The 22,602-nt window shown below is 31.7% G+C and overlaps 3 protein-coding genes across 5 annotated transcripts; 1 reads left to right on the top strand and 2 right to left on the bottom strand.

Annotated features, from left to right (window-relative positions):
* Positions 1-1,700: 1,700 nt before the first annotated feature.
* Positions 1,701-5,749, bottom strand: LOC114399123 (phosphoinositide phospholipase C 6-like). Of its 2 annotated transcripts, XM_028361241.1 has the most exons (9): positions 5,258-5,747; positions 4,839-5,035; positions 4,557-4,692; positions 4,200-4,448; positions 3,871-4,094; positions 3,553-3,670; positions 3,087-3,242; positions 2,902-2,988; positions 1,701-2,127 (listed from the first exon to the last, which is right to left on the bottom strand). In XM_028361241.1, exons 1-9 carry the CDS (start codon positions 5,582-5,584, stop codon positions 1,837-1,839), a joined length of 1,785 nt encoding a protein of 594 aa, XP_028217042.1. In that variant the 5' UTR covers positions 5,585-5,747; the 3' UTR covers positions 1,701-1,836. The 2 variants fall into 2 exon arrangements, with proteins under 2 accessions (XP_028217042.1, XP_028217051.1); XM_028361250.1 differs by lacking the exon at positions 4,200-4,448 and having other exon boundaries at positions 5,258-5,749.
* A 4,961-nt stretch (positions 5,750-10,710) lies between these two features.
* On the top strand, positions 10,711-14,564 carry LOC114399111. Of its 2 annotated transcripts, XM_028361230.1 has the most exons (4): positions 10,713-11,137; positions 11,557-11,840; positions 13,820-14,015; positions 14,316-14,564. In XM_028361230.1, the coding sequence occupies exons 1-3, from the start codon at positions 10,861-10,863 to the stop codon at positions 13,874-13,876; spliced, it is 618 nt and encodes a 205-aa protein (XP_028217031.1). In that variant the 5' UTR covers positions 10,713-10,860; the 3' UTR covers positions 13,877-14,015; positions 14,316-14,564. The 2 variants fall into 2 exon arrangements, with proteins under 2 accessions (XP_028217023.1, XP_028217031.1); XM_028361222.1 differs by lacking the exon at positions 13,820-14,015 and having other exon boundaries at positions 10,711-11,137; positions 14,316-14,534.
* Positions 14,565-15,423: 859 nt separating this feature from the next.
* Positions 15,424-21,705, bottom strand: LOC114399102 (cytochrome P450 90A1-like). Its single transcript, XM_028361209.1, has 8 exons — positions 20,876-21,705; positions 19,642-19,791; positions 19,056-19,301; positions 17,038-17,127; positions 16,836-16,914; positions 16,608-16,714; positions 16,158-16,288; positions 15,424-15,846 (listed from the first exon to the last, which is right to left on the bottom strand). Exons 1-8 carry the CDS (start codon positions 21,395-21,397, stop codon positions 15,732-15,734), a joined length of 1,440 nt encoding a protein of 479 aa, XP_028217010.1. The 5' UTR covers positions 21,398-21,705; the 3' UTR covers positions 15,424-15,731.
* Between the last annotated feature and the right edge of the window lie 897 nt (positions 21,706-22,602).

Raw genomic sequence — 22,602 nt, 5'->3', positions numbered from 1 at the left:
ACCATAGTTTCGGTTGGTTGTTTATATGACTTATTGGTTTGAAACATTGTTTCCATTGATTGTTTATTTGACTTTCTGATTTTTATTTTTTTTTGCTTTTGCAGTATGCGCCTTGGTTGAGGGACAACAAGAGAGGGCCATAGATGAGTATATATACTTGATGACCTCTTACAACCGTGTTGCATAATACCCGAGAGGATTTAGCTTCTCCTATTATCTTTATTGATAAAAGATAAAGTAAAAGTTATATTCAAAATTACGACTTCTAGAAAAGGCTTTTTTTTTTTTTAATAATAAAGAAGTGAAGATGGAGATATGAAATGCTATTTTGTATTTTATTATTAAGAAAACATGAAAGTGAAGTTATTGATATTATAACTTTATATATATATATATATATATATATATATATATATATATATATATATATATAGAAGTGAAATTGGAGATTATTATTAAAAAAATGTAATAGTGAAGTCATTGAAGTATTTCATTTTGATTCACTTCTTTTTTATATTTTAAAAAGTTAGATGGGAGAGAAGAGGAGTGTTTTACAAATATTAAAAGAAAAAACTCAAAAAAGAAGGGTGAACTGTGAAGAACAAAAAAGTACTTAAATAATTTTTTTTACCACCTAAAATATTTTTATGTTTGATTTTAATTCTTGTAATGACTCTCTCTGACTAGTCTTCAATATTTTGGCATATTAACTTCAAGCATAATGGCCAATCAACTCCTGCCTTCAATTTTCACTGCATCACTGGCAGGCATGCGTTTGTGACAAACTTTATACGAAAAAGTTTCTTGAAGTGCTTAATTTATATTAGGTATCACTCTCAGCTTTACGAGTTAGCTTCCTAACAAGGACGTTAGAGGAAGAAGCACATTCCCAAGGATTAGGAAGATGAGATGAGATGAGTATACCCAGTTGACCAGTTTTAATTAAGGTCCAGCGGAATATATATTTACTCCACAAGATAAGAGTGACTAGAATTAGAATATCAATATACGGTGTAAGGTTTTTCCCTTGATAAAATTTAATTCAAATACCAGGTCAGAATACTTGCTGGATATTAATCAGGTATACTTGAAAGAGAAATCTACCTATTATAATTGTTTATTGGAAAATATAGTTTATAGATTATAATATATGTTATATGTTTTTGCCATAATCTCTGTTGTTGAATTCTTTTTTTTTTTTTTTAAAAAAAATTCTAAGATGCAAATCTTGTTACATGCGGCAAAGACTTTTAATTTTTTTTTTATAATATATATTATATATAAAGGATATTTTCTAACAATTTTTATGTGAATTTTAATTATGACATTTGAAAATAATTTATGTACTTTTAATTATATTATTAATAATTTTAAATTATTAAGGTATTTATTTATCATATTTATTATTTTTTTTCTGTATTTTTTTTATCACCTACTCATTATATTTATTAATTCTTTTTTAAACTCTTCCTAACTTTTTTTCTTCTTCTGTCTCGAAATTAAATATATACACTTATGTTATCTCTACTTATTTCTATAAGGAATTCCTCGGAGAAAATCTCTAATTATCAATAAGCATTCAATACACTTAAACTCACTAAAGTCGGTTAGTGATGAAATTAGAGTAAATACATAAAGGCATAGGTCCGATCTTCATTGTCGTCATTAAAAAGAATCAGTGTAAATTTAAGTGTACTCAATTAAATTTAAATTAGCAATATGCATTATAAATTGTTCACTGATTAATTATGAGTTTACGACAAACAAATTGTAGCAGTCAAGTGGTCAAACCATGTAATGTTAGAGCCATAGGTGGAGACAGCATGCTGCTACAATTCATTCAAACTGAAACTGCATCAATGGCTTTACAGATTTAAATTTCTCTCCCTTTTTGTTATATAAAGGGACTGAATGAAATCCATGTTTTAGCTCCGAAACTGGCAAACATGTCTGTCCAGCAAAATCATCCTTTCCAGGATCTTTGTCCTTTACTTGTATGAGAAGCAATGCAAGCTCTGGAACAATTAAAGAGAATTCAAATTCTTCATCCCAAACAGGAAACCAATTGTCCATCATAACCTTTGTTTTCTTCTTTGCAACATCATCTGGCATTCCAACAATACAAACCTGTCGCGCAAACTCAGATATCAATTAGGATACACACAGAACAATATTTTCTGTTTCTTCTTGTTTTTTCTAGTGAAAATAACCACTCAAAGTTCCTGGTTGAGAGGAGTGAATAGGATATAAAAGTTCAGAACATAAGAGTATGTGCATTTTTTGACTTTTATGGTAGCGAATGTTGGACTTTAAAGGAAGAATATGAGAAAAAAGTGGAAGTAGTAGAGATGAGAATAATAAGTTAAATATGTGCCCAGACAAGAAAAAACAGGATTAGAAGTGATTACATACGAAGAGAAATTGGTGTAGTACCGATTGAGGAAAGAAGACAGAAAATTGGTTAAGATGACTTTGAACACTTGCAAAGAAGGTCACTATAGGTACAGGCAAGGAAAGTGGATGGCATGGTTTTTAGTCCTGTCAAAAATAGGGGGAGGGATACCAACAAGGACATTGAGAGAAGTTTTTAGGAGAGATCTGATAGTAAATAATATCTCTAAAGATTTGGTCTTTAATCAAGATTAAAGATGTTTTGTAGTTCATGTAGCTGACTTTACCTAGTGAGATAAGGCTTTTGTTGTTTTTGTTGTTGTTGTTGTATTGCTTATCAATCATCAGGTATGAACCGGAGTTGCAATGGAAGTGAGAAATAGGCCAGAGATATCAGTTGTAGTTGTAGAGTTTACAAAATTATGATCAATGTTGAAGCCTAAATCAAGTTTTATGGTAAAAGATTAGTCCTCCTAAGTTTACTGAGAGTTGTTTAATTATCCAGCTGACCTTAGTGTAGAAGTCTGGCGGAGAGCACTTATCAAAGTGTGTAGGACTCAAATCTGAGCTCCACCCATGTCCCATGTATACTTTTACCTGTTATTGGACACGACAACATAACATTCAAAAATCAAATGCCACCATCCAACTAAACAAATGAATTTACATTATATTATTGAATGATATATGCTTACCTTAAATGTCTTCTTCTTCACTGACTGTATCCTTGTAGGATCAAACTCATTGTCACAGTGATACTTCTGCATTAGAAATTGAGGCTTCTTTACATAACCACAGCCTCCATTTGCCCTGAACATACCCTGCATCAACCAGAGCGATTTGCCAAGCCCCTGTTGGGGAAGACAAATGGTGAAATTGTAGAAGATTAGAATTCCTGGCAAAGACATAGTAACTTGCAAATGAACTCAATGCACGTGACTTTTGAAATAGTCTCCAAGGCTAAATTTTATAGCACAAAGTATCACCAAAAACTCTTGCTAGTATAAGGGTTCAAGATTTGATTCATTTGAATATTGTGACTGTTGTGTTAGACATAATTATAAAACACAATCAATTTTCAACATGCATATTGGGTTGGTCCACAACATAAAAACAGCTTAAACATGTGACTAAGATTTCTCTGGTCATAGTTTCCCTAACCTGCATATTGCATGCAACCATTTGAGCCCCGTACATCCACCCAATATTTGGCTTGAAATTTGAGGATTTGACACGCATTGCACTCGGGTAAACCCTGAGGATATTTTTCTGTGTGAACCTGGGTAGAATATGAACTTGAATCAGATAAGTCATGGGATAACTACCTAGGCCTAATTTAAGTGTTAAAGTAATGACTTGACTTAGGAATGGAATATAAAGATAAGCCATTGCATATCAACACTGGATATTGTCAACTATGAAAGTGTGACCATTTTTTGCAGCCACTATCACCATTCAGCAGTTAAGCTTGACAAGTACCTAAGAATATCTGTTCCATGAGATTCTGAAGCCTTTTCAAGGGTCTTCTCACTCCAACTTAGGCGTCTAACTTCACCGTCTGTTTTCAATTTATCCTTCAGGCAACCCTTGAGTTTCGTATTATGGATAGTGATTATGTGTTTGTAATCAGGTGAACACACCTGATATGGTTTGCGGGCACATTCACATGCACTTTCATTTCCCTCATCATGATCACTTCCATTCTGGTAATACATGAAAAGAAGTAACATAGCACACAAAGAACGTAAGTTCTTAATTTTATTACAAATATATGAATTCATATAATATAGCATATATCTTAGTCTCACCATGTCCTCGGTCTCCACTTCGTTCTTATTGGAGTCTGGAGATTCATTTTCCCATGATTCTTCTTCAGATGATTCACTTTCATTTAGCATAGGATTGTCCTTGATACGGTAGGACTTAAAACGTTCTTTCGGGGGTTTCGTTGATATAATAACTCGATTTTTTAGTGATTCCGGGGAAGGGAATTCTGTTAAGCAAGAGCAATCTGCCCCAGGGTAAAAAAGCATTTCCCCAAATATTTGAGTTGCCATCTGCAAGACATGAAATCATGATAAGAGAAGGAAAAGTAAAACAGAATAGTATCAACATTCTTCAATGAAATCATGAGAGGAAGTGAACGAGTGAAACTGGATGCTTACTTCTGCAAATTTAGCTCGAAGATCTGTTGTAAGATGGTCTTCTATAGTTATGATCACTGGGTATTGAGATGCAACAAAACCATATTCCTTTATGGATTCTAGACATATAATAACTGAGGCAGGGTTGGCAAGAGTCCTGCATTGATTCCGTGTGAGAGAAAAGAAAATAAAAACAAATTAGTATGCTTTTTCTTACAATTAAGACTGTTAAAGAACTTTATTTTTGGGGTCACTATAGTCAATAGTAAATCTAAAATGGACTTTATCATCAAATTCATGTACCATCCATGATCTACTTTAATATCATGCTTATTGTAAGTTGGCCATAAATCAAGTTCAATAACACGCACGCCTCTTTTCAAAGCCTTTATGATTGGTTCTTCACTGCAGTCACTGCTGAGTTGATTCCCTGTCAAATAGGAGTTATGGCCTGTATATATGAAATAATGTGACAATGGAGCACCCATATCATGATGTACCTGGAATCACATTATTGTATGGTTTTAGCAAAATAAGGCTAAAACCAAAAAATGAAACTCTTAAAGGTGAAGTTCTACAAATGATTTTGACTTTTGATATACAAGTCGAGGTTTTTGGGTTACTTGACCCGCAATCACGGCCGCAATTTAATGTAATATCAAGGATGACAATGAAATTGTAACCATGATTGCAATTTAAAACCTTATATGGAGAGAGCTTACCTCGGCTTTCAAGGGAGCGTTGGAATCATCATGAAGCAAAAAACGGAAGAGCTCATCAAGGGTGATCTCATGTTCTCTATTTTGATCAACCTTATTAACAGTTTCTTGACATGTCTTTCTCACTTGCCCCTGATGCTCCATCAGGAAACCGTGGAGCTGCTCCGCGGACATGTAGGACCCTCCTCCAGTGAACTTTGAAAACGCCTCCTTGAGGTCCTGCGGTGGAAGCAGTTCGGTGGCACGCAGAAGCAGCTCGGTGAACTTGTACTTTCTGATAAAGAACAATAAACTTTTGTATTTGTTGTATGTTGCTATGTTGTTTCCCATCCTTTCTGCCTCTCACTATGTTCCACTAAAGCGTTTCAGATATGGAGATTAAGAACAAAGCATGCATTTATATTGTGGACTGAGGATCAGAGAGAAAAACAAGAACATTCAATAATAAACAGAATAAAAATGTTCATACTGTCTAAGTGTTTAAGACCGTTACTTTTAAACAGTGATTTAATAAAGCATTACAAATAAGTCAAGCCAACAAGTTGCAAAATTAATCTATTTTAAGTTAACTTGTTCTGCTGAACGAATTTTGTTACTCTAACAAAATGAGGATATTGTCCAATAAAATCTCTAGTTAGCACACATCAAAATGAAACTGATTTAGAATTTTAGAATTTAACCATGTGTCTGCCAGATTTACATCAATAGTTTCTTTTTTCCATAAATTCATATATAAGTATACTTGTTAGTCTAAGAGTCACTTATCCAATACTTTTAAGCTGTTCAATTAAAACAAAACCTGCGTGTACCATCTGGTTCGGTGGCTAACTTTCACAACAACATTAACTTGAGAATAGAAAGAGGCTCGGAGGTTCAAGTTTAGGGCAAGGAGGTTTTAAGTATTGTGCACATGTTTTCCTTTTCAGGCTATATATATATATATATACACACACACACACGACCACATGTGTATCAGATAAATATACTCAATATTATTTTTACGTTTGAGCATCTTTTTATTTTTATGGAGCTTTTCTGTATTTTGTGGGGGTAGTTTACCATAGTTTGTAATTGTAATTGATATGGTTCTGTTGTTTATGCGTTATATATCCTATAGTCAAACTCCACTATACTAACATTATTCATATTCCACTGCCTTTACCGGATTCTCATCTTTATAACGTGATGGTGGGTGGCTTTATCTTATTTTATGTTCCATCTAAATGATCATTTTAAATTTTTTCTTTATTTCCCACTGTTATGATCGACTTAATTTCATTGGATAATTATGATTGCGATCAAATAATGCATCTCATGCTGTAATCAGATTAATCTTGCTCCATTTTCAACCCATCTGGCGCATATTCAACACAAATTGTTCCCCTCTTGTGCACATCTAAGGGACAAGAACTTTTATCTTCCCAACCCAACAAGATAATACCAGCAACAATAACTGAGCCATATTTTAACATAATTTTGTCAGTTACACACATTAAATGACGACATAATGTTTTTATACTAATGATATTTGTGATTCTGCAGGGGAAACAGTATAATTCTTTCAGCTCAAGTTAGTACTCTCCGAAAAAAGTTGATTTATTTTTTGGGTGAACTCATGGTGTTCCTTAGCTGAAAGTCAAAACTAATTCATCGAGATACAAGTTGATTCATAACAAGAAAAAATCAGGTACATATGATTCGTGTTAAGTGTCAACGACTCTAAACTCAGCAGAGAGCTGTTGAATTTATGATCAAGTTCACCGTCTTTCTTTTACAATCTCAACTCTCAACTCTCAACTCTCTTCTTCAATTCTTCCCCTCCAAATCCCCAAGGAGGAGAGGGTTTTGGAGGGGGTGCTTCAAATAGTGTATTTTAACATAGGAATCGATGGAAAAAATCATTCATTAGAAAGTTGAAAAAATCATTAAATAACTACTCAATCCAGAACTTTGGCTTGATTAATTAGTTGATTCACCATTTTCATCCACCTGATTTTACTTCTGCTAAATCTTAGCCTAGCCATCCCTCAATATGGAAGACTGGAAGTTAGTTAGGAATGAAATTTCAAATTAAATCCAAGTGTGTGAAGGAATTTCTCATATGGTGTTGAATTTTATGCATTGATGTTAACGTTTCAAAAGGTGACAATTGGTGGTTGGTTCAGGCGATATATATATGCTCGATTTCTTTCAAGAATTAGAATCTTAAACTCGAGCCTTATTCTTCGATGAAAAAGATGGTTCCATCACATAGATGTTTATACTTTGAATAAAGTTTCTCCATTGCAAGAAAATTTAAGGGTTGTTTGGTTGATAGGGGTTTGATGAATATAATTGGGTTTGTTTGATAAAGATAAAAAGGAGAGAATTAAAAAGTAAGTGCGTCTCATTGTTAAATTTAACTTATATATTTATTTTTTTCCTTTTTCCTTTACTAATTAAAACTATTTCTTACTAATTTTAAAACACATTTAATTTTTACTTTATTTTCATTTATTTTCATCTGTCTTATTTCTTTTCTTTTTACTTAACATGGACCAATAAACTTGTTCTATAGGGAATTATGCAACCTGGTTTTTTTTTATGTGAAAAGGAATGGTTAATTCATTTCTTATTTCAAGAGTAAGTATTTTAAATTTACTTTTCTTCATAACTCTTTTATAAAATACGAATTTTTTTAAATTCAATCATTAAATCATATGTTATTGTCTTAATATGATGTCAAATTTTAAATAAAATAAAAATTATATGCTATCTTATAATTATTCATTTATTTATATTTAGAAAAATAGTGTAATTAAAATAAACTCAATTTTTTTAAAAATCCGTCTCTTTTACAAGGCATCTTTCTTTCAGTCAGATATAATTGTTATGTGAATAAAATTCTTTTTATAAATATTTATGTATATTTAAGATCTGAACTTGCTTAAAATTGAAATAATTCTATGTGAATTGATTTATATACTCGGTAGTAAAAAAAATAAATTTGATCAATTAAATATTAAATAATTCTAAATTATATAAAACTTTATATAGATGCATGGATATGTGTGTGGGTTAACTTAAATCAAGGTTTTTAACTAATAATTTATTGGATCATTTAAGTTTGACCATATGAACTTTTGGTCTGAAAGGAAAACTCCTAGCAGATATGAAAGGCATCTAAATTTTGCAAATGGGTGGTTCCTTCTCTCTTACAATCATCATCCATACGATACAAGTTTTTGAACTACAAGATCATTTTGGTCAACGCTCATTTAATAAAATATGACTATGCCATATTTTCGTTTTCCAGAAAGTGATTCATATATATTATATATGTGCATAGCATAGGAAACAAAAGAAGCAAAAAACTCAAATGAATGGGACACTACATATAGGTCTTTGGAATTGATCTTTAAAAATCTCGTATATATGATTTGGAACATTGTGACACCCATCATGAGATTCAATAAAACTTTTCCCGTTCGAGGCCCTTAGTCTTTCTTATTATGATAATACTTATGCATAAAACATTGATGTAGCACACAAATTTTTATTGCTTTTCTTAAATAAGTTAAAGTTATTTTTGGGAACGTATTTCATTTATTTTTTTATCTGAAAAAATTTAATTTTTTGGTAAATAAATTTTTTTAATAGTTTTTAACATTTTCTGAAACGTTATTTGAAGTTATATTTTTAAAATGTTAATTTTTAATTTTTTATATTTTTTTCTTTTATTCTCAATATATTTATTTATTTATTTTGTTATCTTTTTTAAATGAATCATGATATTACTTTTATCATTTTATATTTTCTAACTACTTCATAACTTAGTTTGCTCGAACACTTATAATTTAATAAGTTAATTTTTTAAGTTTTAGTTAATTTTATTAAATATAATCTTAGTTGATTGTATCATTAGATAATTGGAAATGATAAAAAAAAAATTCAAGCCAGTTAAAATTGAGATTTTATCTTAAAAGAGAGAGAAAGGAGGTAAAATCATAAATCAAATAATAGGGTTTTACAACTAAATCTTAAAACGCTAATATCTCTAATTTTGAGATTTAAATCATGATTTTAAAGGATTTTACCTCATCTTCAATTTTAACTACGATTTGAATCACTCAAAGGAATTAAATCATAAAATTTTGGGATTTTACAATTTGAATCATCCCAATGTTAACTATCATACTTTAATAAATAACATATGTACATTCTGCTGCTGAGGATGCAATATTGACCATCTTCGTCATATTGGTTTAAGGTTGCATTAGACAGAATAATTTAATTATGTAATGCTAAGTTATATATTTCATTAGAAAAATTACTTAAATAAGTTTAAAGGAAATATTTTGGTCAAAATTAAAAAAAAAACGTTTAATAAAATAACTTAAAAAGTTAAATTAAATTACTTTCATTAGTCTAAATAAATGTTATAATTTTTATTTGAAATATTTCCAAATCAATTTTGATCTTTTCCATTGGTCCAAAAGTACGTATTCTCTAAGTGGTGGGTAACTCTCTCAAAGGAGATCCCTAACACCTAAAGACTAGTTTAGTACATGCAGTTGGATGAAATTACATGCACTAATCCTTTAAGTGGGTTTCTACTAATATTTCTAGCATGCAATTGGCGTTATAACAATTATTTCTATCATGCAGTTGGATGTAATTTAATGAAATTACATCATTCTATTGTATTGAGAAGGATACCTCCCCGCTCTATAATTATTTCTCATAAAAACAAGTACTACTATCTAACAAGGAAATAAAACACGGGCCTAATTTATTATTTTAATTATATTGGAAGTTTTAAGGCTAACGTAACTTTTGAGCAGAAAATTCAATTTCCTTGCCGTGAATCTTGATTTTGCAACTCTATTGGAAGAAGTTATCCTAGCCCACCAACATGGACATAAATAATTCATTCTAAGTTAATTTAGAGAGTTCTATATATTTTGACATTTTGCTAGAACTGGGTGAATTCAATTATGCAGCAGTAACAAGCAATGCCGTAACTGAGCCACAGCAACATCATACACAATTAATAAAAATGATGCAAAAAATATGAGAGAAAAGAATTTTACATCAATAAATTACAACTAAACTTAAATTTATGGATTTTTTCTTCACATATCCTAAACTTTTTCACAATATGAGACTTCACCTTTTATTTTGTCAATGTAAGATCTCGTTGACTAATAAACACATGACGCATGTCACCCTCTCAACATAGATCCAAATTCCACGTGATAGAGTGTTCACATAGAATCACCCTCCGAGTTCCCCTTATAAATAAAACAACATTGAAAATTGAAACACAAATACAGTTGATTATCGTTTAAGCCGTTTAGGTGTGATGTTTGCCGCGTTACGGAGAGAGGAAAGTCTAAAGTTTTGTGCGTGTAAAGTTCCAAGCATTCGTATTCGTCATATATATATATATAACAAATTACGGTAAAAAAACGTTGCACCTTGCCTCTCTCTCTCTCTCTCTCTCTTAAGCCTCCCCCTTCATTTTTCTTGTGAATTGCCTTGCACGTGTTTCTTGCCTTCAACCCTTTGTAAATATAAACAAAAATAGTTTTGAAGCACGTCAAGGATTGGAATCAGGAAAGAAAATGATCATAGTGGCCAACATGGGTTTTTCAAAGGAAGAGAAATCCAAAAGGCTGTTGAGGGGTGTGAAGATTGTGTTCTTCTTGATCACCATGGTTATATCACTGCTTCTTTTCTCTGCCCCGGTTCTCTTGGTTATTGCCGATGCACTTGTTCCTTCAGCTCTACTCTCAGCTTTTTCACCATCTTTTCTCTTCTCCCATTTTGAGAACTACGATTTTGGCTACTCTCTCATTGACATACCTCTAGTATCTATTGCACGATCACTTGTCATCTTCTGTAAGTACATGTACAAAGCAAAATTTTCAATTTCTAAGTACCCTTTTGAGTTATAAGCATGATACAACTTAGATACAGTTTCATAATTGTTTTTATATATATATTCTTTTAATTAAAACTGGAATTTTATCTCGATCATTTATGTTGATCTTAATGTAAACATTTATACGAGAATTATCGAGATAAAGTTTTAATTCTAATTAAAAAAAATAATGCTAAAAACAAACTTAGTGAAGTCCATCTAAGTTTTATAATTAAAAGCATGATTTTAAATAGCGGTTCCCAATTGCAATTGCGGCAGTAATATTACTGTTGTGCTTGTGTTTGCAAGACTACAATCACAATTTAAAATCATGATTAAAAGCAATACTCTAATTCCTCATTTCCTATGGTTCGAATTTGTGGTGGGTTTTGTGTAGGTGTGTATAGTTTCTGTGATAGGCCAAGGCTTTCACATGGGCCTTATTTGGGAGTCACCATGTTGTGCTCAGTGATGTCTTTGACATTTGTTTGCTTGAAAGCTGTTTACGTGTTGAGCTTAAACACAAATGTTAGTGGAAGAGAGTCAGGGTATGATAGAAGTTCCCAGATAGCTCTGTTCGTGTGGTCGTGTGCTTTGGCAGTGGGGCATGTCGTTGTTGCCTACAGAACAAGTTGCAGAGAAAGAAGGAAGCTTCTCGTTTACAAGATTGACATTGAAGCTGTAAGACTCTTTTCTCCCCCACTTTATTTCCTACCAAGACAAAATAGAAAGGAAGAAAAATGATAGTATTTGCTTATCTTCTGGTTAATTATTGATCGATTGGTACATACCATAAAGTTTTGAAATTAATTACTAGGTGTTTTAAATGAAAAAGTTCAAAATGATTTTCCCTTTATCTCTTGATTTAGTTAAATTATTTTTTAGATTTTTAAAATAGATTTTAATTTTGATCAACTTTTTTTTCTTCAGATTTTTAATTTTGATCAATTGTTCATATAAAAATGTTATATGACAAAATATAATTAGATGTGAATCATTTGACCAAACGAGTCGACCAAATATAAGATGATTGGACTTTTAATTAACTTTAGGTTAGTTTTTCTATCTTAGGCTCAACACATTCAATAAATTGGGGTGACCCTTCTTGATCACTTCAAACATTTTATGTTTCGTTAAGGTCTCTCGAGAATTTAATTTTAGGGTCTCCGATATTTAAACATGAGTAAGATGATAGTCTAGTTTTATTTTATTTTTACATTTTTAATATATTTTAATTAAATTCTTTTACATATCTTAACTTGCATAAATTAGGTATTATCGATCACGATCATTTCATACCTCAACTCTACTTTTTTCTTTATAAAAAAAAAAAAATCAAAGCTAACAGTTCTCTTCTTGTTTTAATTAATGGTACATGGCCGGTACGGTGGTAGGTCAAAACGATCATCATTTCATACCTTGCACTATTGCACATGTTATCTTCATTTGAAAAAATTGTATTTATCGTTTCTTTATATATATTTGCTAGTTTTTGTAGAGGTCACCTCTATAAAGAAATACATTTTTTTTACATGTTCTTATCATATAAAAATATGAGTGACACGATTCATTCTTTAGCTCTAATCAAAGTAATATAAAATGCCCATTACAATCAAAGAATCTTCTTAAGCCTTTGTTTATGTTTTGTGGAGAAATATTTGGTAAGGTGGAAAAGAATGAGATAGAGAAAAAGAGTTAAAATTTAAATTCAAGAGAAAATAGAAGAAATGAAAATTTTGATTTTTTGTATTTAAAAGTCAATCTTCTTCTCTCTTTTTTTTTTTTTACCTTTTCTTTGATTAAATAAAAGGGAATATAGCTGTTTATGATTTTTCTTTATTTTTAATGGAAACATTGATAGGGGTGCTTTTCATTGTTACGTTACTGTGATAATGCTGGCTTGTGAGTATGGTTAGACAGGGATATTTTCAAACAAATAATAAGTTGAATATTTAAGACTAAAAAATTCAAAATATTGTTTCCCGTGTAGCAAGTAGTAAGATTTCCCATCCCTTAATTATTTAAACAATACTTAATTAAGTGTGAAGTTTGAATTAAAATTAAAACGAGGAAAGAAAAAGAAAAAGGAAAAAAAAGAATGAAAGCAAGTTTAAAAGAATCTCAATACTCAATAGCATAAGCAATAAAAAAACAATAGTTCGACTTTGAGAAGCCTAAGAAATTTGGTTTTACCTATATGATTAATCATGTTACCTAATTCTTCCAGAACTCATTTTTCATAATTTCTAATTGTTAATCACCTATGACCTATGCTTAATCTAGTAGCACTCAATAGTCATACAATTAATTAATCACAATACAATTATTGGACAATTAATTCACTATAATTATATTTAAACTGGACAATTTAGAACAAAATCAGTAGGAACAAAAACGAAAATAATACAAAAATATGGGAAACAAATAATTCAACGCATATCTATTTGAACAGAGGAAAAGAGACAAAGAAATGGAAGCTGATTTTTGCAGTTTATTTTTTTCTTTTTTTATCTGCGCCTTCGTTTTCGAAAACAAAAAATATGTTAGGAAATATCTCATTTTATTTTGAAAAGAAAAGTATTGTAAAATTAAGGTGGAAAATGATATATACATATGATATTTTTACCCTAAAAAATTAGGCATGCTGTATATGCTTGCAGATTTCAGCTTTCAAGAATGGGTATCCGAAGATTTTTCAGGAAGAAAGAGTCAAATGAACCCACTCTATAGTCTGTCTATGACTCAACATTGATGCTTGATGAAATTATATCAATCCAACATAGAGATTTTCAGCTATCACCTTCAGTCAATTATTCATTTTTTGTACTTGGGTGCGGCAACGAAATGCTTAGCTAGGTATTCAACTAATCCTTTTCAGATCAATTTAATTAAATCCAATTACTGAATAAAAGTATTTTACATTATATATATTTCTCCAATAACAAATATGATATTTGTTAATTTTTATAATAATTATATTAAAAATTATCTCAAGAATATTTTTTTTAATTGACGACATAAAAATATGCAATGACAACACAAGAATTGATTTTTTTTTTGAAAAAAAGGTGTATTATACTATTTTCATTTTGTAAAATACAGTGACTTTTTGAACCAAAACCTAAAATGCTAATCTTATTCTCCTTGTATATACAGGTTAATTTGTCCAATGCATGCATGTCAGTAACCGTAACCCTGACACCTAACACTGGATAGAGAGACGGGTTAAAGCCACGAGGTTACATTTAACACAATAAGCGGTCTATTTTTTGTGTTTACCATTGTTTTTCTAAAGTTTATTTCCCCCCTTGTCTTTTGAATATCTTCTTGTACATATAAAAAAGTGAATGAATCTTTTTTTTTCTCTGGCCAAAGGTCTAATGAAAGTATGAATTTAATTGATTATTTGTAGCATTAACCCGTTATCCAGTTCTTCAAGCAATTTAAACGAATGAAGAATTTGAAGGCTATCTATATATAAAGAAAACCGAATTTAAGGTTGAATAATTCGAGTATTACTCTTGATTGATTGTTGATGAAAATAATTTTTTGTCAGATTTTATTTATTTTTTAACCAAATTTTAGATTAATCAAGATCTATTTTGTCTTATAAATTGGAAGGTTAAAAAAAATATAATAAAAAAACCTTGAAATTAATAATAATAATAATAATGTTATTAAAAATATAAATAGAATTACTGTAGACTCATATATCTTTAAAACTAATAAGTAATAAGTAAAAAAAAATGTACAAAACATAACAAAACAAGAAAATATTAAACTTCCTTTCAAAAAGAAAATATTAAACTTACAAATAATTATTAAATATATTAACACCAAATTATAATTAAAACCTAAAGAAACTATTACATAACTAAAACATTTAATATATAAACTAAGCATAAATTTACTATTAACTGTATTCTCGGAATTTCAATCAGTGATTTACAGCATCATGTGCGAGAGAATTAAAGTGCTATAGTTTTCTTATACCCCTGTAAAGGTTTCGGGTACAGCAATAATAGTAGAAAATTTTGATCACATATCCTATTTGCACTCATGGTCCGTCTGTTACATTAAAGAATATTTCCCTTAACACACAGTATGTTGACTTCATATTTATGGCCTATATTTACTTTCCATATTATATGATATCTTACATTTAGTCCCCTGATTCATTTCTAAATATTCATTTGAAATTTTGATTGTTTCGTATTCATTTCTAATGCAGACTGAAAAACACTTAAATACCAACATAACAGGATACTTACGCCATTGATTTATTATGATATACGTGAAAGGATTTTGTAGGAATTAATTAAGATCATATACACAGGTGGATTTAGCTCAACTGTTTTATTAGGGTGATGAGGGGTTTGATCTTTCACATCCTCATTTCCCATCCCTTCCTAAGGTCTACTAATAAGACATTCCTTCCTATAACCCCCTAAAATAAATAAAATATAAACGGCTAAACTAGTGGATGAAACTTCATTATTGCTTAATACATTAGACATTACAATGATTAAAATCATCTACAATCTCTTCTTCCTCTTCTTTGTGTGGTGTCTCTCATGGCGATTTACTTAGTTTGGACTCCTCTCTACGCTTCACTATGATAGGATACCTCTTCTGCGTCCTAGTCGTTGGAAAAAACACCAACTTATCTTCTTCTGCAGGAAACCAACTGGCACAAGATTGAAAGAGAGCATTAGTGAAGAAGAGCACCTCAATGGATTTGAGTTGTCTCAAGGGAGATGAATAAAGTAAAAAAAAAAAAAAACAAAATATAAGTAAAACATATCCATATCATAATTTAAAATAAATGAAAAAGTATAATGTGATTTAACATGAGAAACTTCTCTTTATCTTGGTTTTCAAACCTAAAAAGGGACATATTTAGCATTATAAAAATATTATCACGTATGACAATCCGTGATTGAGTCCCATTGTAAAAAAAAGAGTTAAGTATACTAATACTTTGATATTGTGTTGTACCTATAACGGGTGACAATGCGATGAAGGAAGACAGAGAGCACCACTCTGGCAAGCTCATACCCAGGACACAGACGTGGCCCTCCTCCAAATGGGGTATATACATTCCCAGGGCTACTTGCTTCTGAGTTACTCTGCAATTTTAGTCCTAAGTAAGCAACTGATACATAGAAATCTAAGGGAAATTGAAGATAGAGCAATGAAATCATGAACCTGTTTAGATAAACTTTTTCGTAAGCATTTCTAGAAGAATAAAATGAGAAGATAAAATAAAATTAACTTCTCCATAAGTTAAAATCAGTATATGCATAAGAAAATTTATAAAAACTCTACCGTATTAGTTTTTTAAAAGTTTATTTTTAATTTATACGTAATAACTTAAGTCAGAGTTTATTTCATTATTTTTTCTTATTTTCTTCTCCTGTATTTATGAAATGAAAGAGAGTGAGTTACCTGCCATCTCCATGGATTGAAGGTGCGGGCATCTTTGAAATGGTCAGGGTTTAGATGTACCGCACGAAATGAAGCAACGACCCTCCATCCCTTTGGAATAGTGTAACCTATTTATTACGTACATGGGAGGAATTAAAACTTAAGTTCATTGATTGCATATATATTAAAATTAAATTGTTGTCTAATTTGCTTATAGATAATATAATTGGTAATAGTTGATACCATTACCTTTTATGTTGATGTCTGTCATTGCTCTCCTAAATATCGCACCAATTATGTTTGCCACCCTTAAAGTCTCATTCACAACCTATATTATGCACATTCCAGTTAAAAAGGAAGGAAAGAGTGGACAAGATTAATAATAATGATAAACTTAATAGAAACTGTTTGTGCCTTTTGTTACTGAATCAGAATTTAAAGATATTCTTACACATTGAGTAAATGCCATTGACTTATAATCTGTCCACTCCAGTGGTGCCTCTGGGCAACTCTTCTTGGCTCTGATTTGATCATGCTCTTCCTGCCAAAACAACACAAAGAAATCTCCAATCAAACTCTCTAGTTTGGATTAATAGTTGACAACACAATGCAATAATCATTAATCAATTAATTAATCACAAAAAACAAATATCAAAACTAGTAGTAGTAATTGAACTTGTGCACAACCGAAAAACAGGTCCAAGGAGGAAAGTGAAGGGCGGGGACTTAAGCTATGCTGTCCCAACAGTGGGGCCTAATCAGTCATATCATCATCTTTCACTTAAAATTTGGACCATTGGATCATTAATGATCCTCGAAATCATGCATAACCACGAGGGAACCAGAGGCATAACTCTGCGCCGCACCAAAGTTGAACCAGTTCTCCACATACTCAGTACATGTGAAATGACCCATAAGCCCCTTAAGGGTTCATTCGTTTGAGTGATAATTGAGAAACCAAAAAACAAGGAAAATTAACAGTTAAAATCAGATATGAAACTCACTTTTAAATCTTACTTTAATTTAATTTTCCTCTCAGTTTATTTTCATTCTATTTTTTTTCATTTTCTCGAACAAATTCTAAGTGACCAATCATCAAAGCAATTGCGCGCAAGTGGGGCCAAAGTGTAATCAGATTATTTTTTGTCACTTCTCTTTTTTTTTCTTTTGAAATTATTATTGGTTGTTTTACTCGGAATTTTTTTCATGACAATTTGACAATTGGCAGAAGAACTACAAAGCGTGCTGTGCAGTGTGCAGTTCAGGTCTAATAATTTTGTCCGTTGGTTCCATGATTTTGACTAGGGTACGCCCCTTTTAACTTTGACCATGTAGCTAGCTTGTATATAAGGTGGTCTCAAAATTACTCAGATCGATTAATCCTATGTCACCATATCAAGAATCAAGACTGCCGACAATTTAAAGACAAACCTCGTTATTCGATACTGTATTAACTTTGAGTATGGTGAAAGTTTATGAATCATTTTTCATGTAATTGCATTTGGGTTTTTAGTCTATATTTAGTTGTTCTATTAACAAGTTTTAAAATATTGTACGAGTTAATTCACGTGCTGGATGATAACTTAGGGAGAATGGAATGAATAATCTTTTAGCTTTATTTTCCCAAAGAGTAATTAGTTTTTTTTATTAGTATTTTGAAAAATCTTTGACAAAAAGTAATTATATTTCTCAAACTTCAGCCGCAATTAAACATGTACGTAATAATATGACTAATTAAAATGTCGCTTGAGTGGTGAAATTATCTACACTATTCCCCAACCCAACTATACCACAGTCTACACACCTACATGGTTATCTTGATGATTGTTCTGTCCAAGCCAATGCATGAGTTGCAAGTTTTCAACCGCATTAACCCCGTTGGAAAGTTTACGGGGACAGGCTTTAACCCCAAGTTTCAATTTCAATTGAAAACTATTAGACGTGCAGAAAACAACAAAACCAGCCATCAAATCTTTTGCTTTCTTTGTCTTGCCTCTCGCACCGTCAAAAAGAAACCTGTGTCTAAAAGTTTTTTGAATTATTTTAATACAGAAAATAGTAGTACTACTTATTTGAGACTAACTTATTTGAGTTATTTCGCTGTCACTTTTAATTGAAACTAACTTATTTGAGTTATTTCGTTGTCACTTTTAACTATGCATTCATTCATAAATAATAAAAAATTTGACGGCAAGCAAAATATAGGTCAACCTAGAATGGGGGAAGTGGTGAGTATAGAGATAACGAAAATGAGATTTCAAAGGAGACCACACCACATGAACGGTGGTCATGGACATGGACATGCACACGCTGGTGGGGTAATTCTAAGGAAGGAGCTACATCTATATGGCCCACTACCCTAGCTAGCTATATATATTTATATTCATTCGCCATATATTACATAAGAAAAATAAAAAATTTATACAGTATATGGTTAATTAATAATTGATGCTTATATGTTTCACGTACCTTGAGTTGTGCCAGTGCTAAGGGAGTCTCGGTGAGGAACTTGATGGCAAGAGTCATTATTGTAGAGGTGGTTTCATAGCCGGCGACGAGCAAAGCCAACATAAAATCGACTATTTCCTCGTCGGAAAAGTGGTAGCCGGAGGCCAACAATGCCCCTAGCATGTCATTCTTTTTCTCCTCCGTTACGCTTTCTTTTCTTCTATCCCTCACTACCAGTGTTAATGCCTCTGCCACCTTCGTCCTAGCCTACATAATTCAACATTTCCTTACATTTATCTTTTTTCTTTTTAATAGAAAGTTTAGGTAAATTGTGTTTTGGAAACTTTCTAGGATGAGAGCAATTTTCAAAGTTCAAAAGTCCTTTACAGTACGGAAATATTTAGAGATTACTTATTCATTTTTTATTATCTGACTTATATTTATTTTTTTTAAAGATTATTTTGTTAAAAAAATCATGTTATCATAACGTGTGTAATTATTCTTTTTAAAAAAAATAACAAATTGGTGTGCTTAATTTATCTTATACACGCAGACGAATATAACAATAAGTCAAATAAAAGAGAAATTAATTAAAGAGCATGCACACCTTGATGGCTCTACGGTAGGTACTTGAGAAGAGAGGCAAGGGAACTGAGAAAAATCCTTCAATCACAAGCACGTACTCTTTCCTTAGTGTCTCAGTCCATTCACCTGGATCAAAGCTCATCAGCTGCTTCACTGTCAACTCAAACGTTATCTGCAAGCAACCCATCAAAGCAAAAATATAGTAAATATTACCATCATCATGACACCATTAAATTTAGAAGAAACTAGAGAGAGAGAGAGAGAAGCATTATTACAAAAGGAAAATTTTCTTTTCTAACATTTTTAGGAAAAAAGTGTAAGTTCCGTAAGAAAAAAGGAAAAAGTGTAAGTAATGTTATTTTAAATATAAAGTTTTAAAAAAATATTAGCTAATCAAATTTTAATATTTTAAATAATAAAAATAATAATATATTTGCCCATACACAATACCATAAAATATATACATTGATAACATGTCACATGAAGAACAAAATCATACATGTGCATGCGAAGCAATAGTTTATATAGGGAATGATTATTATTCTTTCGCAGCCATAAAAACCCCATTGTAGTTAACGTGGGGCCTCGTACGCACGGAAATTGGACACAATATACTAAACCATGGAATCTGAGTCACCAACTCCAGTTCCATTTCCATCACGTAAATCACACTCACATGCTAAACATCATCCATAAACTATTAACTAATCGAACTTTTTAACACCATTCAACCCAAAAATAATCGAATAAAATACAAAGTTAGAACCAAAATGGAGAAAAATACAGACACAACTCCCCTGGTGAACTTTGAACTAAATAAACAAAACAAACAAAATCCAGATAAACATTATTATGAGGCGCAAACAACTGGTCCACCTCCCCAATATGATTCACGTTCATATCATGATAGCAAGTGAGCTCAACTCGAGCGATCCACGGCATATTTGACTCAGTTATTCGATTTTGGGAAAGTTAAATCAAACTTATTCGCAATAGCATTAAACTATTTTTAATATAAGGTATATATTTTTCATAAAATATCATACAGAAAGTACAAGTATCATTCTTGTTCGAAGTAGTAAAACTTTCTTTCTGAATACTATATACTGATATATTAAATGTATTTAGAGTTCGAAATCGATATTATAAATTTAAGTTTGAAATAATTTCGTATCAGCTGTTGATTCATTCACGCGTGTTTTTGACAATAAAGATATTATTCAAATAAAATGAATTAATGATTATAATGAGCTAACCTTCTTGGCTTCTTCCATGAGAAGAACCCGGTCGGACCAGGAATCCAAGTTGAGCCGGATGAGGCGGTCTATGTCGACCAATAAATGGTCCTTGATGATGGAGGAGTTGGCGAAGCTCATAGTGAGGGAGTGCATTCTCTTGTGAAGAGAACCTTTCATGAGGAGCAGAGAGTGTTTCCCAAGGAGGTTCGATATCGAACCGGGGTAGCTGCATTCGAAGAGCTTCCCTTCGTTGAGCAAAATGAACCGGTTCGTTTCTGGGTCGGTCGAGAACACGGTGGGTTCGCCGAACACATGGGTGGTGAAGATTGGGCCGTACCGTTTCACGCGCTGGTCCATGAAGGGTTCCGGGTTGTCACTCTTGTAAGCTGATATGAGCTGTAAGGTTTCGCCGACGAAGGGGAGCCCGAGTGTCCCAGGCGGTAGGCGGAAGCGCCGGCAGCGGGATCGGCGGTGGAGGAAGAGAAGGACGGCGGAGATGATAAGAAGAAAGAGTACAGGTGTGAAGATGAAAGATGCCATAAGTAAAAAAGAGTGGTTGGTACTGTGTGTATATACGAATGTTATGCTATGTTGTATGGAGTATTATATAGAGGGTGGGCGAGAAGGAGATTAGGGTAGAGAGAGAGAGAGAGGGTTTGGAAAATCGAGGAGGGGACATTAATGGAGGGTGAAGAGGGAGCATACGGGGGGTATCTATTATGTATCTGGTGAGAATCTGAAAGGAGGGAAGAATACTGGGGAAGGAAATAAATGCGGGATATTTTGGTATCTGACCACTTTTGTTCTTTGCTCTTCTAATCTTTCTGGCTGGATAAGACTTTGCTTTGCCTGGGGTGCGGCACTTTCGGAACGTTATTTCTTTCTTTCTTTCAAAAATATGAATAAATTAATAAAATGGTTTAAACATGCTTTTTTGTTAATATTCCATTTTTATTGCATTCAATAGTGTAAAGTTTATTGACTTGGATGTGGAATAATCTTATCTAAATATGATATTATTATACAACTTGTAGTAAACCAAAAAAGTAAGACATACTATATTTTTACATTTGAATATTTTTGAAATAAATCTCTTTTCTTGAAGCACGATTTAGCAACTAGAAATATTTTGATGTCCACCTTAGAGTCTCTCAAGTGACCATACAGAGAACCCACAACTTCATCGGAAAATTGGTTCTTCCTTGAGTTTGATAAGGTGACACATTATCTAGCTATTGATGATGTGCCTCAATCTCAATCCTTTGGTTATTTAAGATTCTCCCTTACTCTTTCCTTCATAAGGATAGATAACAATAGATGTAAAATTTAAATATTGATCTAAACATGTTAACAATCAAAAGTAACACATTCAGATCAAACAGCAAAAACAGAGAAGAAAATAAATTTCAAAAATACATACCTCCAGTCATTGTTATCAACATTCTTCAGCTTTCACAATTTTAGCTTTCCAGACCATCACTCACTCAAACTCAAAGGTGTGTTTATCTTAATAGAGAAGTAGGCTTTGTGATGCAAAATTAAGAGCACCCGATTTTATTTATAGAGCTCTGCTCATCGGTATGAAAAAGATCTTGGGATAAGATCATGGATTGTTGTTGAATGTTGCTCAACGTGGGTTGAACGTGGACAAAAAATATACTATAATTGAAAATGGTTTTTCCCATAAAATAGCAACAAGAATTCATTAAAAAAATAGAGCAATTATGTTCCACTAAACTAGGGAA

Source organism: Glycine soja, chromosome 2 (assembly GCF_004193775.1).
Source record: "Glycine soja cultivar W05 chromosome 2, ASM419377v2, whole genome shotgun sequence".
Taxonomy (NCBI): domain Eukaryota; kingdom Viridiplantae; phylum Streptophyta; class Magnoliopsida; order Fabales; family Fabaceae; genus Glycine; species Glycine soja.
The sequence above is the reverse complement of the archived record's forward strand: the minus strand, read 5'-3'. Positions and strand labels throughout refer to the sequence as shown.